General features: G+C 44.3%; 1 protein-coding gene across 2 annotated transcripts in view; it reads left to right on the forward strand.

The window, feature by feature from the left end:
- The window catches only part of CNMD (chondromodulin), a 34,740-nt gene extending 21,350 nt beyond the window's left edge, over window positions 1-13,390 (forward strand). The window contains exons 5-7 of one of the 2 annotated variants that reach the window (XM_081206016.1): window positions 4,175-4,328; window positions 4,817-5,025; window positions 12,472-13,390. In XM_081206016.1, coding sequence (XP_081062142.1) covers window positions 4,175-4,328; window positions 4,817-5,025; window positions 12,472-12,624 — 516 coding nt within the window. In that variant the 3' untranslated portion in view covers window positions 12,625-13,390. Of the gene's footprint in view, window positions 1-4,174; window positions 4,329-4,816; window positions 5,026-11,459; window positions 11,866-12,471 lie in introns of those variants that run through there. The other variant, XM_081206015.1, reaches the window with a different exon arrangement.
- Window positions 13,391-15,716: the final 2,326 nt, after the last annotated feature.

Raw genomic sequence — 15,716 nt, forward strand, 5'->3', positions numbered from 1 at the left:
TGGCATGGAAGGCATGTGAGAGAAGTGTTGCAGGGGGAATTGTTTACTGACACTGAGGGAACTGGGGAGTCAGAAGTTTCTTTAGGATGCACCACTTAGGGATGGTTTAAATTTTAGTGAACCATTCCTCAAAATATGAGGTTAGGTTTAATTACCCCCGAGATCCATTTTATGATACTGTGAAAGATTTAGTTTGGACTGGATACAGCTTCCAGTTCCACTGTTAAGCTAATATGATAGCTCTGATTAAAATTCTTGTTCAGTGAAAGCAATTATATTGACCCAAAGCTTGCAGTGCAAGTTAAAGAAAGCCTTCATTTGGAAGTGCACCCTGTAGGTCTTTTCATTTTCATATTCGAAGAAGCGTTAGAAAATGGCACTGACTGAACTAGAAACTTTAAAGAATCCAAATATTTTTTACATAAGAGAGCTGCTATTCTGTAGCTGCACTGCAGAAACACTAAAATGGAAGCAGAGGATAAAATTCAGATTGCCCTCTGAGATCACTTTAAGTACCACACACTAGATCAATTTTATTTAGCCAAGTTGTTTGCACAATGCCATTATTGATTTTGTAACTGGCTCCTAGGCTCTCTAGCTAGTGATATTTTTTTTAAAATGTTTTTATCCCCTTCTTTTGCCGTTTTAAAATAATAATAATCTGTGAAAGCCTTTTATAAATAAAAATAACTAGCGTGGACTTCAGAAAACCAAATTACCTCAGACTGGAGATAAACCACTTTCTTGTTTTTGGAAATGCTAGTTTAATTGGCCATTTTATATTCAATATCTACTATAATGAAATGTGCACTAAAACATTTTGGACATAATATTGTGCTTTTCTTTTGCTGTAAGTGCAAAAATTGTCATAATGCAACACTAAAGTAACAGAGTCAAGGCGTTAGGGCAACTGAATTACCCATCATGTGCATTTGTGCTTTCAAACACCAGCATACCCTCCAACTTTCATCTGAGAAATGTTGGAGGGTATGCGGCCCCTTTGGCCCCTGTGTTTCGGCTGGTGGCCCCAGGAGTTCTCACCCCGCCCCTTCAAGGATCTTGGAGGCCGGTGATTTCTGTGCAGAGGCTCAGCACAGAGGCTGACGGACCAGAGCACCCCCTACCAGTGACCAGAGGAGGTAGTTCATGCCATGGTCAGCCTCAACAAATGGTCAACACCCGTTGTCCAAAGGCAGCAGAGTGTGGCAGTTGTTCATGTGGGTGATCGTCCAGTGGCGATGCCAAGCCTGTTGCACTGTAATCAATAAAATTGTGGCCTACTATAATCCAGCACCAGGTTGTGTTTGCTCCCATTAAGGTCTTCCCTTAACTGTGGGACCCAGAACACCCACCAGAGTGGCTAGCAAAAGTGCCTCTTTCCCTGCACCTGGTTGCCTTTAATTTTATCCTGAGTTCTTCTTTGAAAATAGAGAGTTTCTTGGGACAGCTTGAGTCACAGGGACAGCTGAAGGAGGCAACTGCCTTAGGCAGCAGGTGCTGAGGGCTGGGGACAGAGCTACGACTGCCATGCCGCCAGCTTTGCATCTGCTGTGCTAGCCTGCTGCCTTCAAGGGCTGTGCAATGTACCGTATTTTTTGCTCCATAAGACACACTTTTTCTTCCCAAAAAGTAAGGGGAAATGTCTGTGCGTCTTATGAGTCTTGGTTGACCACAAACTTGACATGAACCAACAGTGTGACGCGGCAGCTAAAAAAGCCAATGCAATTCTGGGCTGCATCAATAGGAGTATAGCATCTAGATCAAGGGAAGTAATAGTGCCACTGTATTCTGCTCTGGTCAGACCTCACCTGGAGTACTGTGTCCAGTTCTGGGCACCACAATTCAAGAAGGACACTGACAAACTGGAACGTGTCCAGAGGAGGGCAACCCAAATGGTCAAAGGTCTGGAAATTATGCCTTATGAGGAACGGCTAAGGGAGCTGGGCATGTTTAGCCTGGAGAAGAGGAGGTTAAGGGGTGATATGATAGCCATGTTCAAATATATAAAAGGATGTCATATAGAGGAGGGAGAAAGGTTGTTTTCTGCTGCTCCAGAGAAGCGGACACAGAGCAATGGATCCAAACTACAAGAAAAAAGATTCCACCTAAACATTAGGAAGAACTTCCTGACAGTAAGAGCTGTTCAACGGTGGAATTTGCTGCCAAGGAGTGTGGTGGAGTCTCCTTCTTTGGAGGTCTTTAAGCAGAGGCTTGACAACCATATGTCAGGAGTGCTCTGATGGTGTTTCCTGCTTGGCAGGGGGTTGGACTCGATGGCCCTTGTGGTCTCTTCCAACTCTATGATTCTATTCTATTCTATTCTAATTCTATTCTATTCTATTCTATTCTATTCTATTCTATTCTATTCTATTCTATTCTATTCTGGAGCGAATGCGTGGTCCCTGGAGCCAAATTGCCCAGGGGCAAAAAGCAGAGTGGATTCATCTGGTGTCTGCTCCTGAGGATCCGGCACAGGTGCGGGCCCTTCAGATTCAAGCCCCTGCCCTGGCTCAGCCGGCCCTGGAGGTGGGGACTCCTGTGCAGGCTGGGATTCTTCAGGTTCAGCCTCTTAATCAGATTCCCAGGCCATCACAGCAGCTGATTGTTTGCCAATCAGGAGCGAGATAAGGGACGCTAGAGATAAAGGAGGCTGCCTGGAAGTGGGGAGGGAAAGACAGCAAACTTGCAAGGAGAGGAGACAGGAAGACTAAAGCAATGAGGAGAAAAATTAGAAGAAAAGGAGGAGCAAAAAACCTGCTCCAGCTAAGGAAAAGACACTAAGGCAAACAAGAGGGAAGGGAGTGTTGAAAGGAAGCAGCTGATCGGTAAGGGATCGGGAGGGAGATAAAGGAGGCTGCCTGGGAGGGGGGAGGTAAAAGCCCATGGATCCTCAGGATTTTTACATTGGGTCACCCCAAATTCACCCTCCGATCACATAGCATGTCCATGGCTACAGCCTGCACCAAAAAAACAACCATGCACCCACTGTTTCATGGGGCTGCAATGGTGCAAAAATGTGGTTACAAAGCCTGGATCCACATGGATCCTCAGGATTAAGTGCGTCTTATGGTCAGGTGCGTCTTATGGAGTGAAAAATATGGTGTTTTCCTTTCAGCAGTATTGGGGTAAGATCCACCTACTAGTCCAGTTGGCTTCTCTCTGGTCCTTGAAGGCGGGTGCCAACAAAATGACTTGAGGCAGCCCATCTGAGCCACCCCATCTGCCACAGAATTGAAGTCAAGCCAGCAGGATCTCTTGGCACCTGAAATCTTATTCTAATAAGGTGGTCTTGCCCTTGCTGAAAGAGAGGCAAGCTTGGACCTCTTAGGAAATGAAAAAAAGTACCTAATCCACAAGGTGGGTTACGCTTGCCGGCCAGCTCCCATTCATCCACATGAGATGATTAATGGCCAGATGAAATGATTTCCTGGCACTGGGCATGGGACTGGGGGAATCATCTCAGCCTAACGCTTCTGTCTACCATATGCCTGGATCCATGCTGGCTTGCAGTACAGGGGCTGCCACTGATTTACAAAGCAAAGCCTAATCTCCATCACAGTTCTGAACTGAGCTCCTTGTGAACACTAGGTCCTGAGGTTTTTGTCTTCTAGAAACAGTGTACATAATTCTAGACATAAAAACAAAATTCGTAATTCAAGTTGTTCCAGGGAGTGAGAGAAGCACATAACTAACAATCATGTAGTGTGTGCAAGATTCTTGGTCGGAGATGTGTGCAAATTGATTTTTCAACCTGCAGGATACTATGGAGGTGATAGCATCATGATGGCACCCAAAATCTTGCATGACTGAATGACTTCATAATTACTGCAGTCAGAACACACAATGTTGTCATAGCTTTTAAGCACTTGAGGGCACCATGGATCCCTAAACAGTTAATAATCCTGCCAATAAAACACCCTTTAAAAATGTTTTAAAGTGTCATTTTTAAAAAGTGAAGCCAATTTCACTCTTTCCCTTAAACCTAATAAGACCGGCTCTGGTAATAGCTAATCTCAAATGGAACTGAAATTGGAAAGAATGAAAGTAACCCAAAATGTTCTTTTTTTGCTGAATCCTTGACTATTAGCACCCAATTTCACATGCAACACATACCATACCCTTTGTCAGTGAAATTAACAGCAGATTTATTTATTTTCTTACTCTCCTTTTACAGGAAGGTGAAATTATGCCAGCTAAATTTGCTGAAAATTCGCTAATCTGGGTCGCTGCAGGTCAACCCATAAAGAACAATAATTTTCTGAGTCCCAAAATTTTAGAGCTCTGTGGAGATCTACAGATATTCTGGCTTCGGCCATCCTATCCAAAAGGTAACATTTATTTAACAGTGCACCCAGTTCCTTTAAATCCTAGACTTAGGCCATCTTTGCTCGTCCAAATTCATTTCATTCTGGGGGAGGCCTGGGGAGATCCTAGAGCCAGACTCATTACAAGGCAGTCTACTGGCTTATACTGAATCACAGCCCTCGGCTATCCAGTCCAGTGTCACCTATTCTGAGAGGCACAGGTCTCGTGACATAGGCCCTATGAGGAAAGGTTACAACATTTGGGGCTTTTTAGTGTTGAAAAATGACAAACTATTTTTCTGCTGTCATCAGGATTTGGAGCCCCTCAAGCCTCCCCAGTGGTGCAGAGGCGCTTGATCTGTTGTTTAGAGATGCAGCCCGTGTAAAGAACTCATACATTGCAGGACAATGGAAGTAATTGAATTTCAACTCTTTTAGCCTAGTGGGTTCTTTCAACCAGCACTTAGCTGAACCTATTTAAATGAGTCATGTACCCCAATGTCTGTCTGCAGTCGGGCAGAGACGAGAGAGAGGAGCTATGCGGAAAGCACGCCAAGCTCAGACAAACTTGGATCTGGATCAGTTCAACGCTGCTGCTGAAGAGGTGAATACGAGGCCACGAACCACCCAGCGGACTCAGCAGCGTAGACGGCAGTCTAACGCTACCCGAACTTCTGAGCAAGACACCCAGCCAGCCTTTAACCCAGACAATCCTTACCATGTGAGTATTTGTTAGCAATGGAATACATCCACTGTCTTGGTCAATGTGCATCTCCCCAGGCGCTTCTACAGAACGCCCCTGAAACCGCCTCATTCTTCCATCTTCTGGTACTGACCAAACAGGTGAGCTGGGAGAGAGCAGTCAGCCAGTCACTGACTTAGGTGAGCTGAGGTTTCTACTCTGTGCAGTTTCAGATGAAAACTATGTTGCTGAGCCTTCTGCATAATAAGGAGGGAGCATCTGTTTACAATAGGCAAAAAAAAAATGAAACACGCCATAGTTTGTTCCTGGAAGGACATGGACTGCATCTGGGTGCTTGTAAGCAGCAAGAGAAAGGGGAAGCCTGGGTCGCCTGTTATTTTCTCCCCCGTTAGACAGCACAAGAGCAAGGATCAGGGCCAAACTCAGTAGTTCTGCCCAAGGCGCTCCATGTTTTCCCCTCAATGGCTGGGCATAGCATGTGAAAGGGGGCCCTCGCTCCTATACCTGTCCCCACACAAAGGCATCTCTGGAATCTGAAACACTAACCAAGAGGCAGGAATATGAAAAACCAGCATCTGACAGATGACCAGGATGGATGAGGGGACCACGGTAGAACTAGGTCATTCTCGGAGTCTTGGAGCAGAGAACTGAGGTGAAACGCTTCCAGGGATTTCAGTATTGGACATGCCTTTCCTTCAGTCTTTCACATGCAGGAGCCAACTGTGCCAGTTATTGCAATCATCCTGTACCGTCCTCAAATGTTAATCTCAGTGGTTTGAGTTTAAGGGAGGATATAAGATAAAAATTAGTGCATTATATTAATTAGTAATAAATTGCATTTTCTGTCAGATAACGGAAGATACTGACAAAAATTACAGATGGCAAGTGAAAAGCCAGCCTACTTGTGGTAACATGATATCATAGAATCATAGAATCATAGAATCATAGAGTTGGAAGAGACCACAAGGGCCATCGAGTCCAACCCCCTGCCAAGCAGGAAACACCATCAGAGCACTCCTGACATATGGTTGTCAAGCCTCTGCTTAAAGACCTCCAAAGTAGGAGACTCCACCACACTCCTTGGCAGCAAATTCCACTGTCGAACAGCTCTTACTGTCAAGAAGTTCTTCCTAATGTTTAGGTGGAATCTTCTTTCTTGTAGTTTGGATCCATTGCTCCGTGTCCGCTTCTCTGGAGCAGCAGAAAACAACCTTTCTCCCTCCTCTATGTGACATCCTTTTATATATTTGAACATGGCTATCATATCACCCCTTAACCTCCTCTTCTCCAGGCTAAACATGCCCAGCTCCCTTAGCCGTTCCTCATAAGGCATCGTTTCCAGGCCTTTGACCATTTTGGTTGCCCTCCTCTGGACACGTTCCAGTTTGTCAGTGTCCTTCTTGAATTGTGGTGCCCAGAACTGGACACAGTACTCCAGGTGTGGTCTGACCAGAGCAGAATACAGTGGCACTATTACTTCCCTTGATCTAGATGCTATACTCCTATTGATGCAGCCCAGGATTGCATTGGCTTTTTTAGCTGCCGCGTCACACTGTTGGCTCATGTCAAGTTTGTGGTCAACCAAGACTCCTAGATCCTTTTCACATGTACTGCTCTCAAGCCAGGTGTCACCCATCTTGTATTTGTGCCTCTCATTTTTTTTGCCCAAGTGCAATACTTTACATTTCTGCCTGTTAAAATTCATTTTGTTTGTTTTTGCCCAGTTCTCTAATCTGTCAAGGTCATTTTGAAGTGTGATCCTGTCCTCTGGGGTGTTAGCCACCCCTCCCAGTTTGGTGTCATCTGCAAATTTGATCAGGATGCCCTTGAGTCCATCATCCAAGTCGTTGATAAAGATGTTAAATAAGACCGGGCCCAAGACAGAACCCTGTGGCACCCCACTAGTCACTCTTCTCCAGGATGAAGAGGAACCATTGATGAGCACCCTTTGGGTTCGGTCAGTCAGCCAGTTACAAATCCACTGAGTGGTAGCAGAGTCAAGACCGCATTTTACCAGCTTCTTTACAAGAATATCATGGGGCACCTTGTCAAATGCCTTGCTGAAATCAAGATAGGCTATATCCACTGAGTTCCCTTCATCTACCAGGCTTGTAATTCTGTCAAAAAATGAGATCAGGTTAGTCTGACATGACTTATTTTTCAGAAATCCATGCTGACTATTGGTGATCACAGCATTCCTTTCTAGGTGCTCACAGACTGTTTGCTTAATGATCTGCTCCAGAATCTTCCCTGCTATTGATGTCAGACTGACTGGGCGGTAATTATTTGGGTCCTCTCTTTTCCCCTTTTTGAAAATAGGGACAACATTTGCCCTCCTCCAGTCTGCCGGGACTTCGCCTGTTCTCCAGGATTTCTCAAAGATGACTGCCAGTGGTTCTGAGATCACATCTGCCAGTTCTTTTAATACTCTTGGATGCAGTTCATCTGGCCCTGGAGACTTGAATACATCTAAACTAGCCAAATATTCTTGTACTGTCTCCTTAGTTATTCTGGGCTGTGTTTCCTTTGCTGAATCATTTGCTCCAAATTCTTCAGGTCGGGCATTGTTTTCTTTATCGGAGAAGACTGAGGCAAAGAAGGCATTGAGGAGTTCAGCCCTTTCTGTGTCCCCTGTTTGCATTTCACCATCTTCTCCTCTGAGTGACCCCACTGTTTCTTTGTTCTTCCTTTTGCTACGAACATACCCATAAAAGCCTTTTTTGTTGCTTTTAACCTCTCTAGCAAGCCTGAGTTCATTCTGTGCTTTAGCTTTTCTGACTTTGTGTCTACACGTTCTGGCTATTTGTTTGAATTCCTCTTTGGTGGTTTCCCCCCTTTTCCATTTTTTGTACACATCCTTTTTTAATCTTAATTCAGTTAAAAGTTCTTTAGATAGCCACCCTGGCTTCTTTAGGCACCTTCCATGTTTCCGTCTCATTGGTATTGCCTGACGTTGTGCTTTTACTATCTCCCTCTTAACAAACTCCCAGCCATCATGAACTCCCTTTCCTTTTAGTATTACTGTCCATGGGATCTCACCCAGCACTTCCCTAAGTTTTATGAAGTCGGCTTTCTTAAAGTCAAGAAATTGAGTCCTAGTATGCTTGGCTGCTCCTTTCCGCTGTATAGTAAACTTCAGAAGAGCATGATCACTCGCGCCTAATGATCCTTCCACTTCTACCCCACTAACCAGGTCATCAACATTGGTTAGGACCAGATCTAAAATGGCTGTTCCTCTTGTTGCTTCTCCCACTTTCTGGACAATGAAGTTGTCTGCAAGGCCAGTGAGGAATCTGTTTGACCTTATGCTCTTGGCTGAGTTTGACGTCCAACAAATATCCGGGTAATTGAAGTCCCCCATTACTACTATCTCCCTTCCTTTTGCATGCTTGGCCATCTGTTCCAGGAAGGCATCATCTATGTCCTCCGTTTGGCTTGGGGATCTATAGTAAACTCCCACAATGAGGTCTCTGTTATTCTTCTCTCCCTTAATTTTGACCCAAATGCTCTCACATTGGCTTTGAGGTTCTAAATCTTGGATCTCTTCACAGGTATACACATCCCTGACATATAACGCCACTCCTCCTCCTTTCTTGTCTGGTCTGTTTCTCTGAAATAGATTGTATCCCCCCATTATTACATTCCAATCGTGGGACTTATCCCACCAGGTTTCAGTGATGCCTATTATGTCATATTTAGTTTGCTGTACCAAGAGCTCAAGCTCATCTTGTTTATTTCCCATGCTTTGCGCATTAGTGTACAGACATTGAAGTCCATTAATCATTCCCCCGTGTCTCTTATTTAAGGATTTTTTCCTCCCAGCACTAGGTCCGCGTGCTGTTTGCTCCATTTGGTCTATGACATTTGGATGATCATCTTCATTAATTGATAGACTCCTACCTTCAGGAGCACTGTCTCCCTCCCCCACATTAGTCAGTTTAAAGCCCTCCTGATGAGGTTTCTGAGATTTTTGGCAAAAACATTCCTCCCAACCGTTGTGAGGTGCAGCCCATCACTTGCCAGAAGTCCATCTTCAAGAAACTGCAGTCCGTGATCTAAGAATCCAAACCGTTCCTGTTTACACCATTTGCGAAGCCAGCTGTTCACTTCCACTATTTTCCCCTCTCTCCCTGGGCCACGTCGTTCAACTGGGAGGACAGACGAGATGACAATTTGTGCATTTAGTTGCTTCAATTTCCTGCCGAGAGCCTCGTAGTCTCTTTTGATCTTCTGGAGGCTATTGCTTGCAGTGTCATTGGTTCCCACATGAACCAAGAGGAAGGGGTATTTGTCAGTGGGTTTTATGATTCCTTGCAGTCGTTCAGTTACATCTTGGATCTTAGCCCCGGGGAGACAGCACACTTCCCGAGACATCTTGTCAGGCCCACAGATCACTGCTTCTGTTCCCCTCAGTAGGGAATCCCCTATCACCACTACACGCCTCCTCTTGGGTTTGGTCGGGGTTCTTCCGTGAGCTGTGCGTTCCAAGGTCGCCTGCACATTCCCTGAAGACTGACTTTGCTGCTCGTCTTCATATACCTGATCGACTGTAATGAGGGAGAGATCCTCAAATGGAGTCTGCTCTTCGTCTTCCATGCTAGGGGAGAGGACCTCAAAGCGATTGTGTATTTCTAAACAATCAGAGTGAACCCTGGGCCTCCTACTTCTTTGAGTCACGTTTCTCCATATATCTGGCTCCTGTGTTGATGAACTAGCCTCCTTCTCAGGGGAGTCCCCTGTCTCCTCCTTGGTGGGGACGGTGTGCTCTGTTGCTTCCAAGAAGAGCTCCAGCTCTCTAATTCTTTGGAGCGTAGCTACACGTTCCTCCAGTTGCTGGACTTTGTCTTTTAAAAGGGCAATCAACATGCAATTGCTGCAGGTGAAGCTGCCTGCAACCTTTGGCAAGATGGCAAACATTGCGCAGGAATCGCAGGCGACTGCAGCTGTTCCCTATTTTCTTCATAGTTCTTTCACTATTTCTTTTAAAAAATAAGTTTAATCAAGTCAGCAAAGAACAAAGATGAACACCTGCCAGGAAAAGAAAACAAATACCAGCCAACAGCATAACCCAGGCATGGCCAAACTGGCTCTCCAGCTGTTTTGGGACTACAACTCCCATCATCCCTAGCTAACAGGACCAGTGGTCAGGGATGATGGGAACTGTAGTCCCCAAACAGCTGGAGGGCCAAGTTTGGCCATGCCTGGCATAACTCCTGGTCACATTCAATGCAGCTGCTGGGGCTTAGGGAAGCAGAAGGCCATCAATATCCGAGAGATCAAGTTTCCTATCAGAGGCATGTGCTCGCTGTTCCCAGGGCACTCTACATTTTGCACACGATTCATGCCCTGCACTGGTAAATGAGCAAGGTGAATAACAATGTCCTTAGGAAAGGCATTGCCAGGCAGGTGCCTTCTCAAGGTCCTGGAGGCCCCCTCCCTGTCAGAAACAGAGAGCAGGTCTGGACAGCAGCTATTAATCCATGCCAGGAAGAACCATCCTCTGCAAGACCATCTTCCACACCTTGAACCCATGAGTTCTGGTGATTATAATTCTTTATCATCCTCACCAACCACTCCTTTTTCTTCTGATGGCTTAACCAGACTTTTCTCCATATCACTGCTGCCCTCCTAATCCGAGGACTCTGGAGAGCTGAGATCAACTTCAGAAGGGTAAATGTTGTCCTGGTTTTCCCTCTGTGCTTCATCCCCAACTTTCTCTCTCCTGCTCATCCATTTTCTCTCAGTTCCACTATAATTACCTCTCTGTAAGCAGTAGTCAGTAGCTGAAAGCATTTGCTGTGTTAAATTGAAGAAACTCAGTCAATGGGAAACTGCACTGACCTGCTACACTAAACTTGTATGGAGTTGCTAATTTAAAGGAAGCTTGATTATTGGGGGGTGGGTTGCATAATGTTGTAGTCACCATCAAAGAGATCTTCTACGCCAGTGATGGCCAAACTTGGCCCTCCAGTTGTTTTGGGACTGCAATTCCCATCATCCCTGACCACTGGTCCTGTTAGCTAGGGATGATGGGAGTTGTAGTCCCAAAACAGCTGGAGGGCCAAGTTTGGCCATCACTGTTCTATGCCCATGCTGCTTGCCCAAGGCCCGTTCCCCCAAGCACCACTCACATTTCACTATTAAGAAGTTACGCTGACTTTCCCAGCACCTGCTGCTGTAATAGGACTTCTTTCCCATTTGCATTCCCCACTTAAGTGTACAACCAAATAAGGCTGAGTGCCTGAAAACAAGTAAATCAACCCCACATGAGTTTCAGTATTAAACTTCTAAAGATCAGTCTAGAATCTAGAGGTCAGCTACAACCTCTTTGAAATCCAATTTAAAAGCAACTGAATCTGTGAATTAATGGCCATGGTGAATTCTTGCTATTTTTATGATACTTAATGAAATGTACCACTAAAAAACTGTGCTTGTTATATTTCAAATTTCAGCAGCTGGAAGGGGGTGAAGGGATGACCTTTGACCCACAGCTAGACCATGAAGGAGTCTGCTGCATTGAGTGCAGACGGAGCTACACACATTGCCAGCGGATCTGTGAACCTCTCCTGGGATACTACCCGTGGCCTTATAACTACCAAGGCTGCCGTTCCGCTTGCCGGCTGATCATGCCCTGCAGCTGGTGGGTTGCTCGCATCTTGGGTGTGGTGTGAAGGAAGAGGGAAGTGCAGGCGGCTGTCCTGGGCAACCAAACAGAAGCAAGAATATCTCTGCAAGTGAATCTGTTTGTATGTATGTTAAATTATCCCAGAAAATGACATTGGCTGATGTAGATGTAAGTAAAGTTAAAACCTCATGTTAATATTTTATTAGTTTTACAAATAAAGTATTGGAAACCTAGACGCCTTCTTGAAAATAATCACCTCCAAGACCTGCTGAAAGTGAAAATTTAAAAAGGAATCTTATACATTCTGAGCCGGATCAACTCCTTCCCCTTTAAAAATTCATCCTTTCCTACCCAAGCTATCTGTTATTAAATAGATGTGAACATTTGTCCAATTAGATTACTAGACCTAATGCTTTGGGGAGTAGCTTTCAACTACAGTGGTACCTCGAGTTACAGGCACTTCAGGTTACAGACTCCGCTAACCCAGAAATAGTACCTCGGGTTAAGAACGTTGCTTCAGGATGAGAACAGAAATCGTGCTTCAGCGGCGCGGCAGCAGGAGGAGGCCCCATTAGCTAAATAAATTATTATTATTATTATTATTATTATTATTATTATTATTATTATTATTATTATTAAAGTGGTGCTTCAGGTTAAGAACAGTTTCAGCTTAAGAACGGACCTCCAGAATGAATTAAGTTCTTAACCTGAGGTACCACTGTATGTAACACTTGACAAATAAATAATAAGGGAAGCTGTTATTTGTTGTTATTCATATAGAACCAGGGGATCACTAAGAAGCTGTTAGAAACCAATTACATCACCCTTTTCTCACTGAGCAGCTGGAGGGGGGTGAGGGCAGTGGCAGAATCCAAATACAGGGCTGTTGCATGGAAGGGCTCAACGAAGCCCATCAATTTTATTATTATTTTAATTTATTGAATTTATATACCGCCCTATACCTGGAGGTCTCAGGGCGGCTCACAGAATAAAATCAAAGTCCCTTCAGGAGACCTGTGCATCAAAGTAGCCCAGGCAGAGGCTGCGCTGTTTCCAGCAAGTGACGGCTTTGAAGGTTTCTTTAGCGGAAAATAGGAATTTACGTAATAGTTAATAGCAGATGCAGAACATATACTTCTACTGTGTGGAGATACTACACAGAGACGTTTGAAATCTTCCAGCATCTGCTGTCAGTGAGCTGCTCCATGCCTGACATTAGGCAACAATGAGAAATGGGGCAAGGGAGAGAGAGGCCCTACAAAATACAGCAAGAAAGAATTGTGATCCAATTGCTATGGAACTGTAGAGTTGGAAGAGACCAAGGGTCACCTAGTCCAACTCTCTGCAATGCCTAACGGGGTGCTCAAACCACAAACCAGTGTCTCATGCTCTGCTGACTGAGCTAAGATTCAAAAGATTAAAACTGTATAAAACTATTGACTTTGATTCCATTTCAGAAGCCTTCCCCACCATACTCATCCCACCCAAAAATATTTCATCGATGTGTTGGAAAGAAGTGTTATATGGCACAAATGTGGGGGGAAAGAAGTCATTTAATTAAATTATTGTATATTTTCCAGAAGAGGCTCAAACTGTGGCAAAGTGTTGCTACTGGATATATATACAATATAACCCCAATTCTTTGGAAAGGGTTTTCCACAATTTTTCACAATTGTGGGGCAACTGCTAAGATTGCCAAGATTGCCTGATTTCATGTTTGAGTGTGCAGGAACTACAGCCAGGGAAATAATTTTTGTTCATGATGCTGAGTTGCACAAGGACAAAGCTGTCAAGAGCTTCATGTTGCATTGTCGTCCAGAAGTAACTGGAAGGCAGTGCAAACATTTTAGGTGACTTGGCTCTCAGTGACCCACCTCTACAAGTCAGTCAACAGTCAGTCAAGGGCAGCCCTATATGGAAGTATGAAAGAATTGTGCTATATTCAGTATGCTTAAATAAACAAATAAGTCCCGTCTGCTGCTATAAAACTGGTACATGCCCATAAGGTTGACTGCTAAGTCTGGAAGTATTTATTTAAGATATTTATAGCCACCCACCTATCCTTAATGAGCCCACAGAGACTAACAACATACATTATAACATTAATTTGATAACTTTAAAAGCAATTTGACACCAGCAATAAATACAATACACACAGTTCCCACGATACAAAACAAACTATACAAAACTAACCTGTTCATGAAAAATGGTTCATAAGGTGAGCATACATATAGCAATCTGAACATTTTCATTATTTCTTACGGGGGAAATTCCAATGCATTCCCAACCCAGAACAGGTTCACCCCAAATGATTAAACAAAAAACCCTGAACCACATTATTATAATGCTGCTCTGCAATGTATTAATTTTTTTAAGAGCATTCCCAATTGGAAAAAGTCCTCTGCAATACCTTGAAATAATAAAAGAATAAAATCACAAAAACCATTACCACCACAAACAATTCAAACAAGCAATGAAAAACAAGTTTAACAAGGTTTTGTGGCACAAAGAGTTGATGAGGGGAGAGAGGAAGTTGATTTTGTGGTGAAGCCTATGGCATTCAAGGGCTCAACAGCAGACGTCGTATCAGAGCAACCTGCAGGTTCCATTTCCATTCCTTCAACCTTCTTCTCAATGACTGCAGTCCTTTTCTCAATGGCAACTGGCTTTCCAGGAGGAACATAACCAGATGTGGAAGGGTTCTGGCTTGTAAGTGCTCTGTTGGTTTTATCAGGGACAGGAGGGGTGGAATCATTCATCTTCGACGGCTTTCTTTCTTCCATATTTTTCAGAGAAACTTATGGGTCTCCATTATGATGCTTTGTTGAGCATAATTTTTGCCTTTAGTGCACATTCACGGTTGTCATATTCCTCAATCATATACAATCAACCACACTGCCATGAAATATGTTTTAAAATTTCCATGTCCGCAAAGACCTGTACTTCAGCAAGTTGGAGTTCAAGAGAGGCAGGAGACATAGGGCAATGGAGGGAAAGCAGGGGAAGAGCAGAGTGGAGCAATAGGGGGGGAAACTAGAGTGGAGCGCCTCCCACACTTGAAGCCAGCAACTTGGGTACAAGATCCAATCCAATAGTTAGAAATTGCTTCATGAAGGTCCTTGTGATTTTGTGGGAACAGGCCACCACACAGGACAAAGCCCTGAGATGTATCACGTTAACAATCTTGTGCTTTGGCCCATGTGAGTTAATATTATCTGTGACCTGAAATTTGCTCATTTCCCCTATACCTTGTTTCTCTATACCAAGTTGGAATCAACTTGATCCCCGCCCCCTCTTTCCTTTTTCCTTTCATAGAATCATAGAGTTGGAATAGACCACAAGGGCCATCGAGTCCAACCCCCTGCCAAGCAGGAAACACCATCAGAGCACTCCTGACATATGGTTGTCAAGCCTCTGCTTAAAGACCTCCAAAAAAGGAGACTCCACCACACTCCTTGGCAGCAAATTCCACTGTCAAACAGCTCTTACTGTCAGGAAGTTCTTCCTAATGTTTAGGTGGAATCTTCTTTCTTGTAGTTTGGATCCATTGCTCCGTGTCTGCTTCTCTGGAGCAGCAGAAAACAACCTTTCTCCCTCCTCTATATGACATCCTTTTATATATTTGAACATGGCTATCATATCACCCCTTAACCTCCTCTTCTCCAGGCTAAACATGCCCAGCTCCCTTAACTCCTCATAAGGCATCGTTTCCAGGCCTTTGACCATTTTGGTTGCCCTCCTCTGGACACGTTCCAGTTTGTCAGTGTCCTTCTTGAACTGTGGTGCCCAGAACTGGACACAGTACTCCAGGTGAGGTCTGACCAGAGCAGAATACAGTGGCACTATTACTTCCCTTGATCTAGATGCTATACTCCTATTGATGCAGCCCAGAATTGCATTGGCTTTTTTAGCTGCCGTATCACACTGTTGGCTCATGTCAAGTTTGTGGTCAACCAAGACTCCTAGATCCTTTTCACATGTACTGCTCTCAAGCCAGGTGTCCCCCATCTTGTATTTCTGCCTCTCTCTTTTTTTGCCCAAGTGCAATACTTTACATTTCTCCCTGTTAAAATTCATCTTGTTT

The sequence above is a fragment of the Podarcis bocagei genome, assembly GCF_964188305.1.
Source record: "Podarcis bocagei genome assembly, chromosome: 8".
NCBI classification, from domain to species: Eukaryota; Metazoa; Chordata; class Lepidosauria; order Squamata; family Lacertidae; genus Podarcis; species Podarcis bocagei.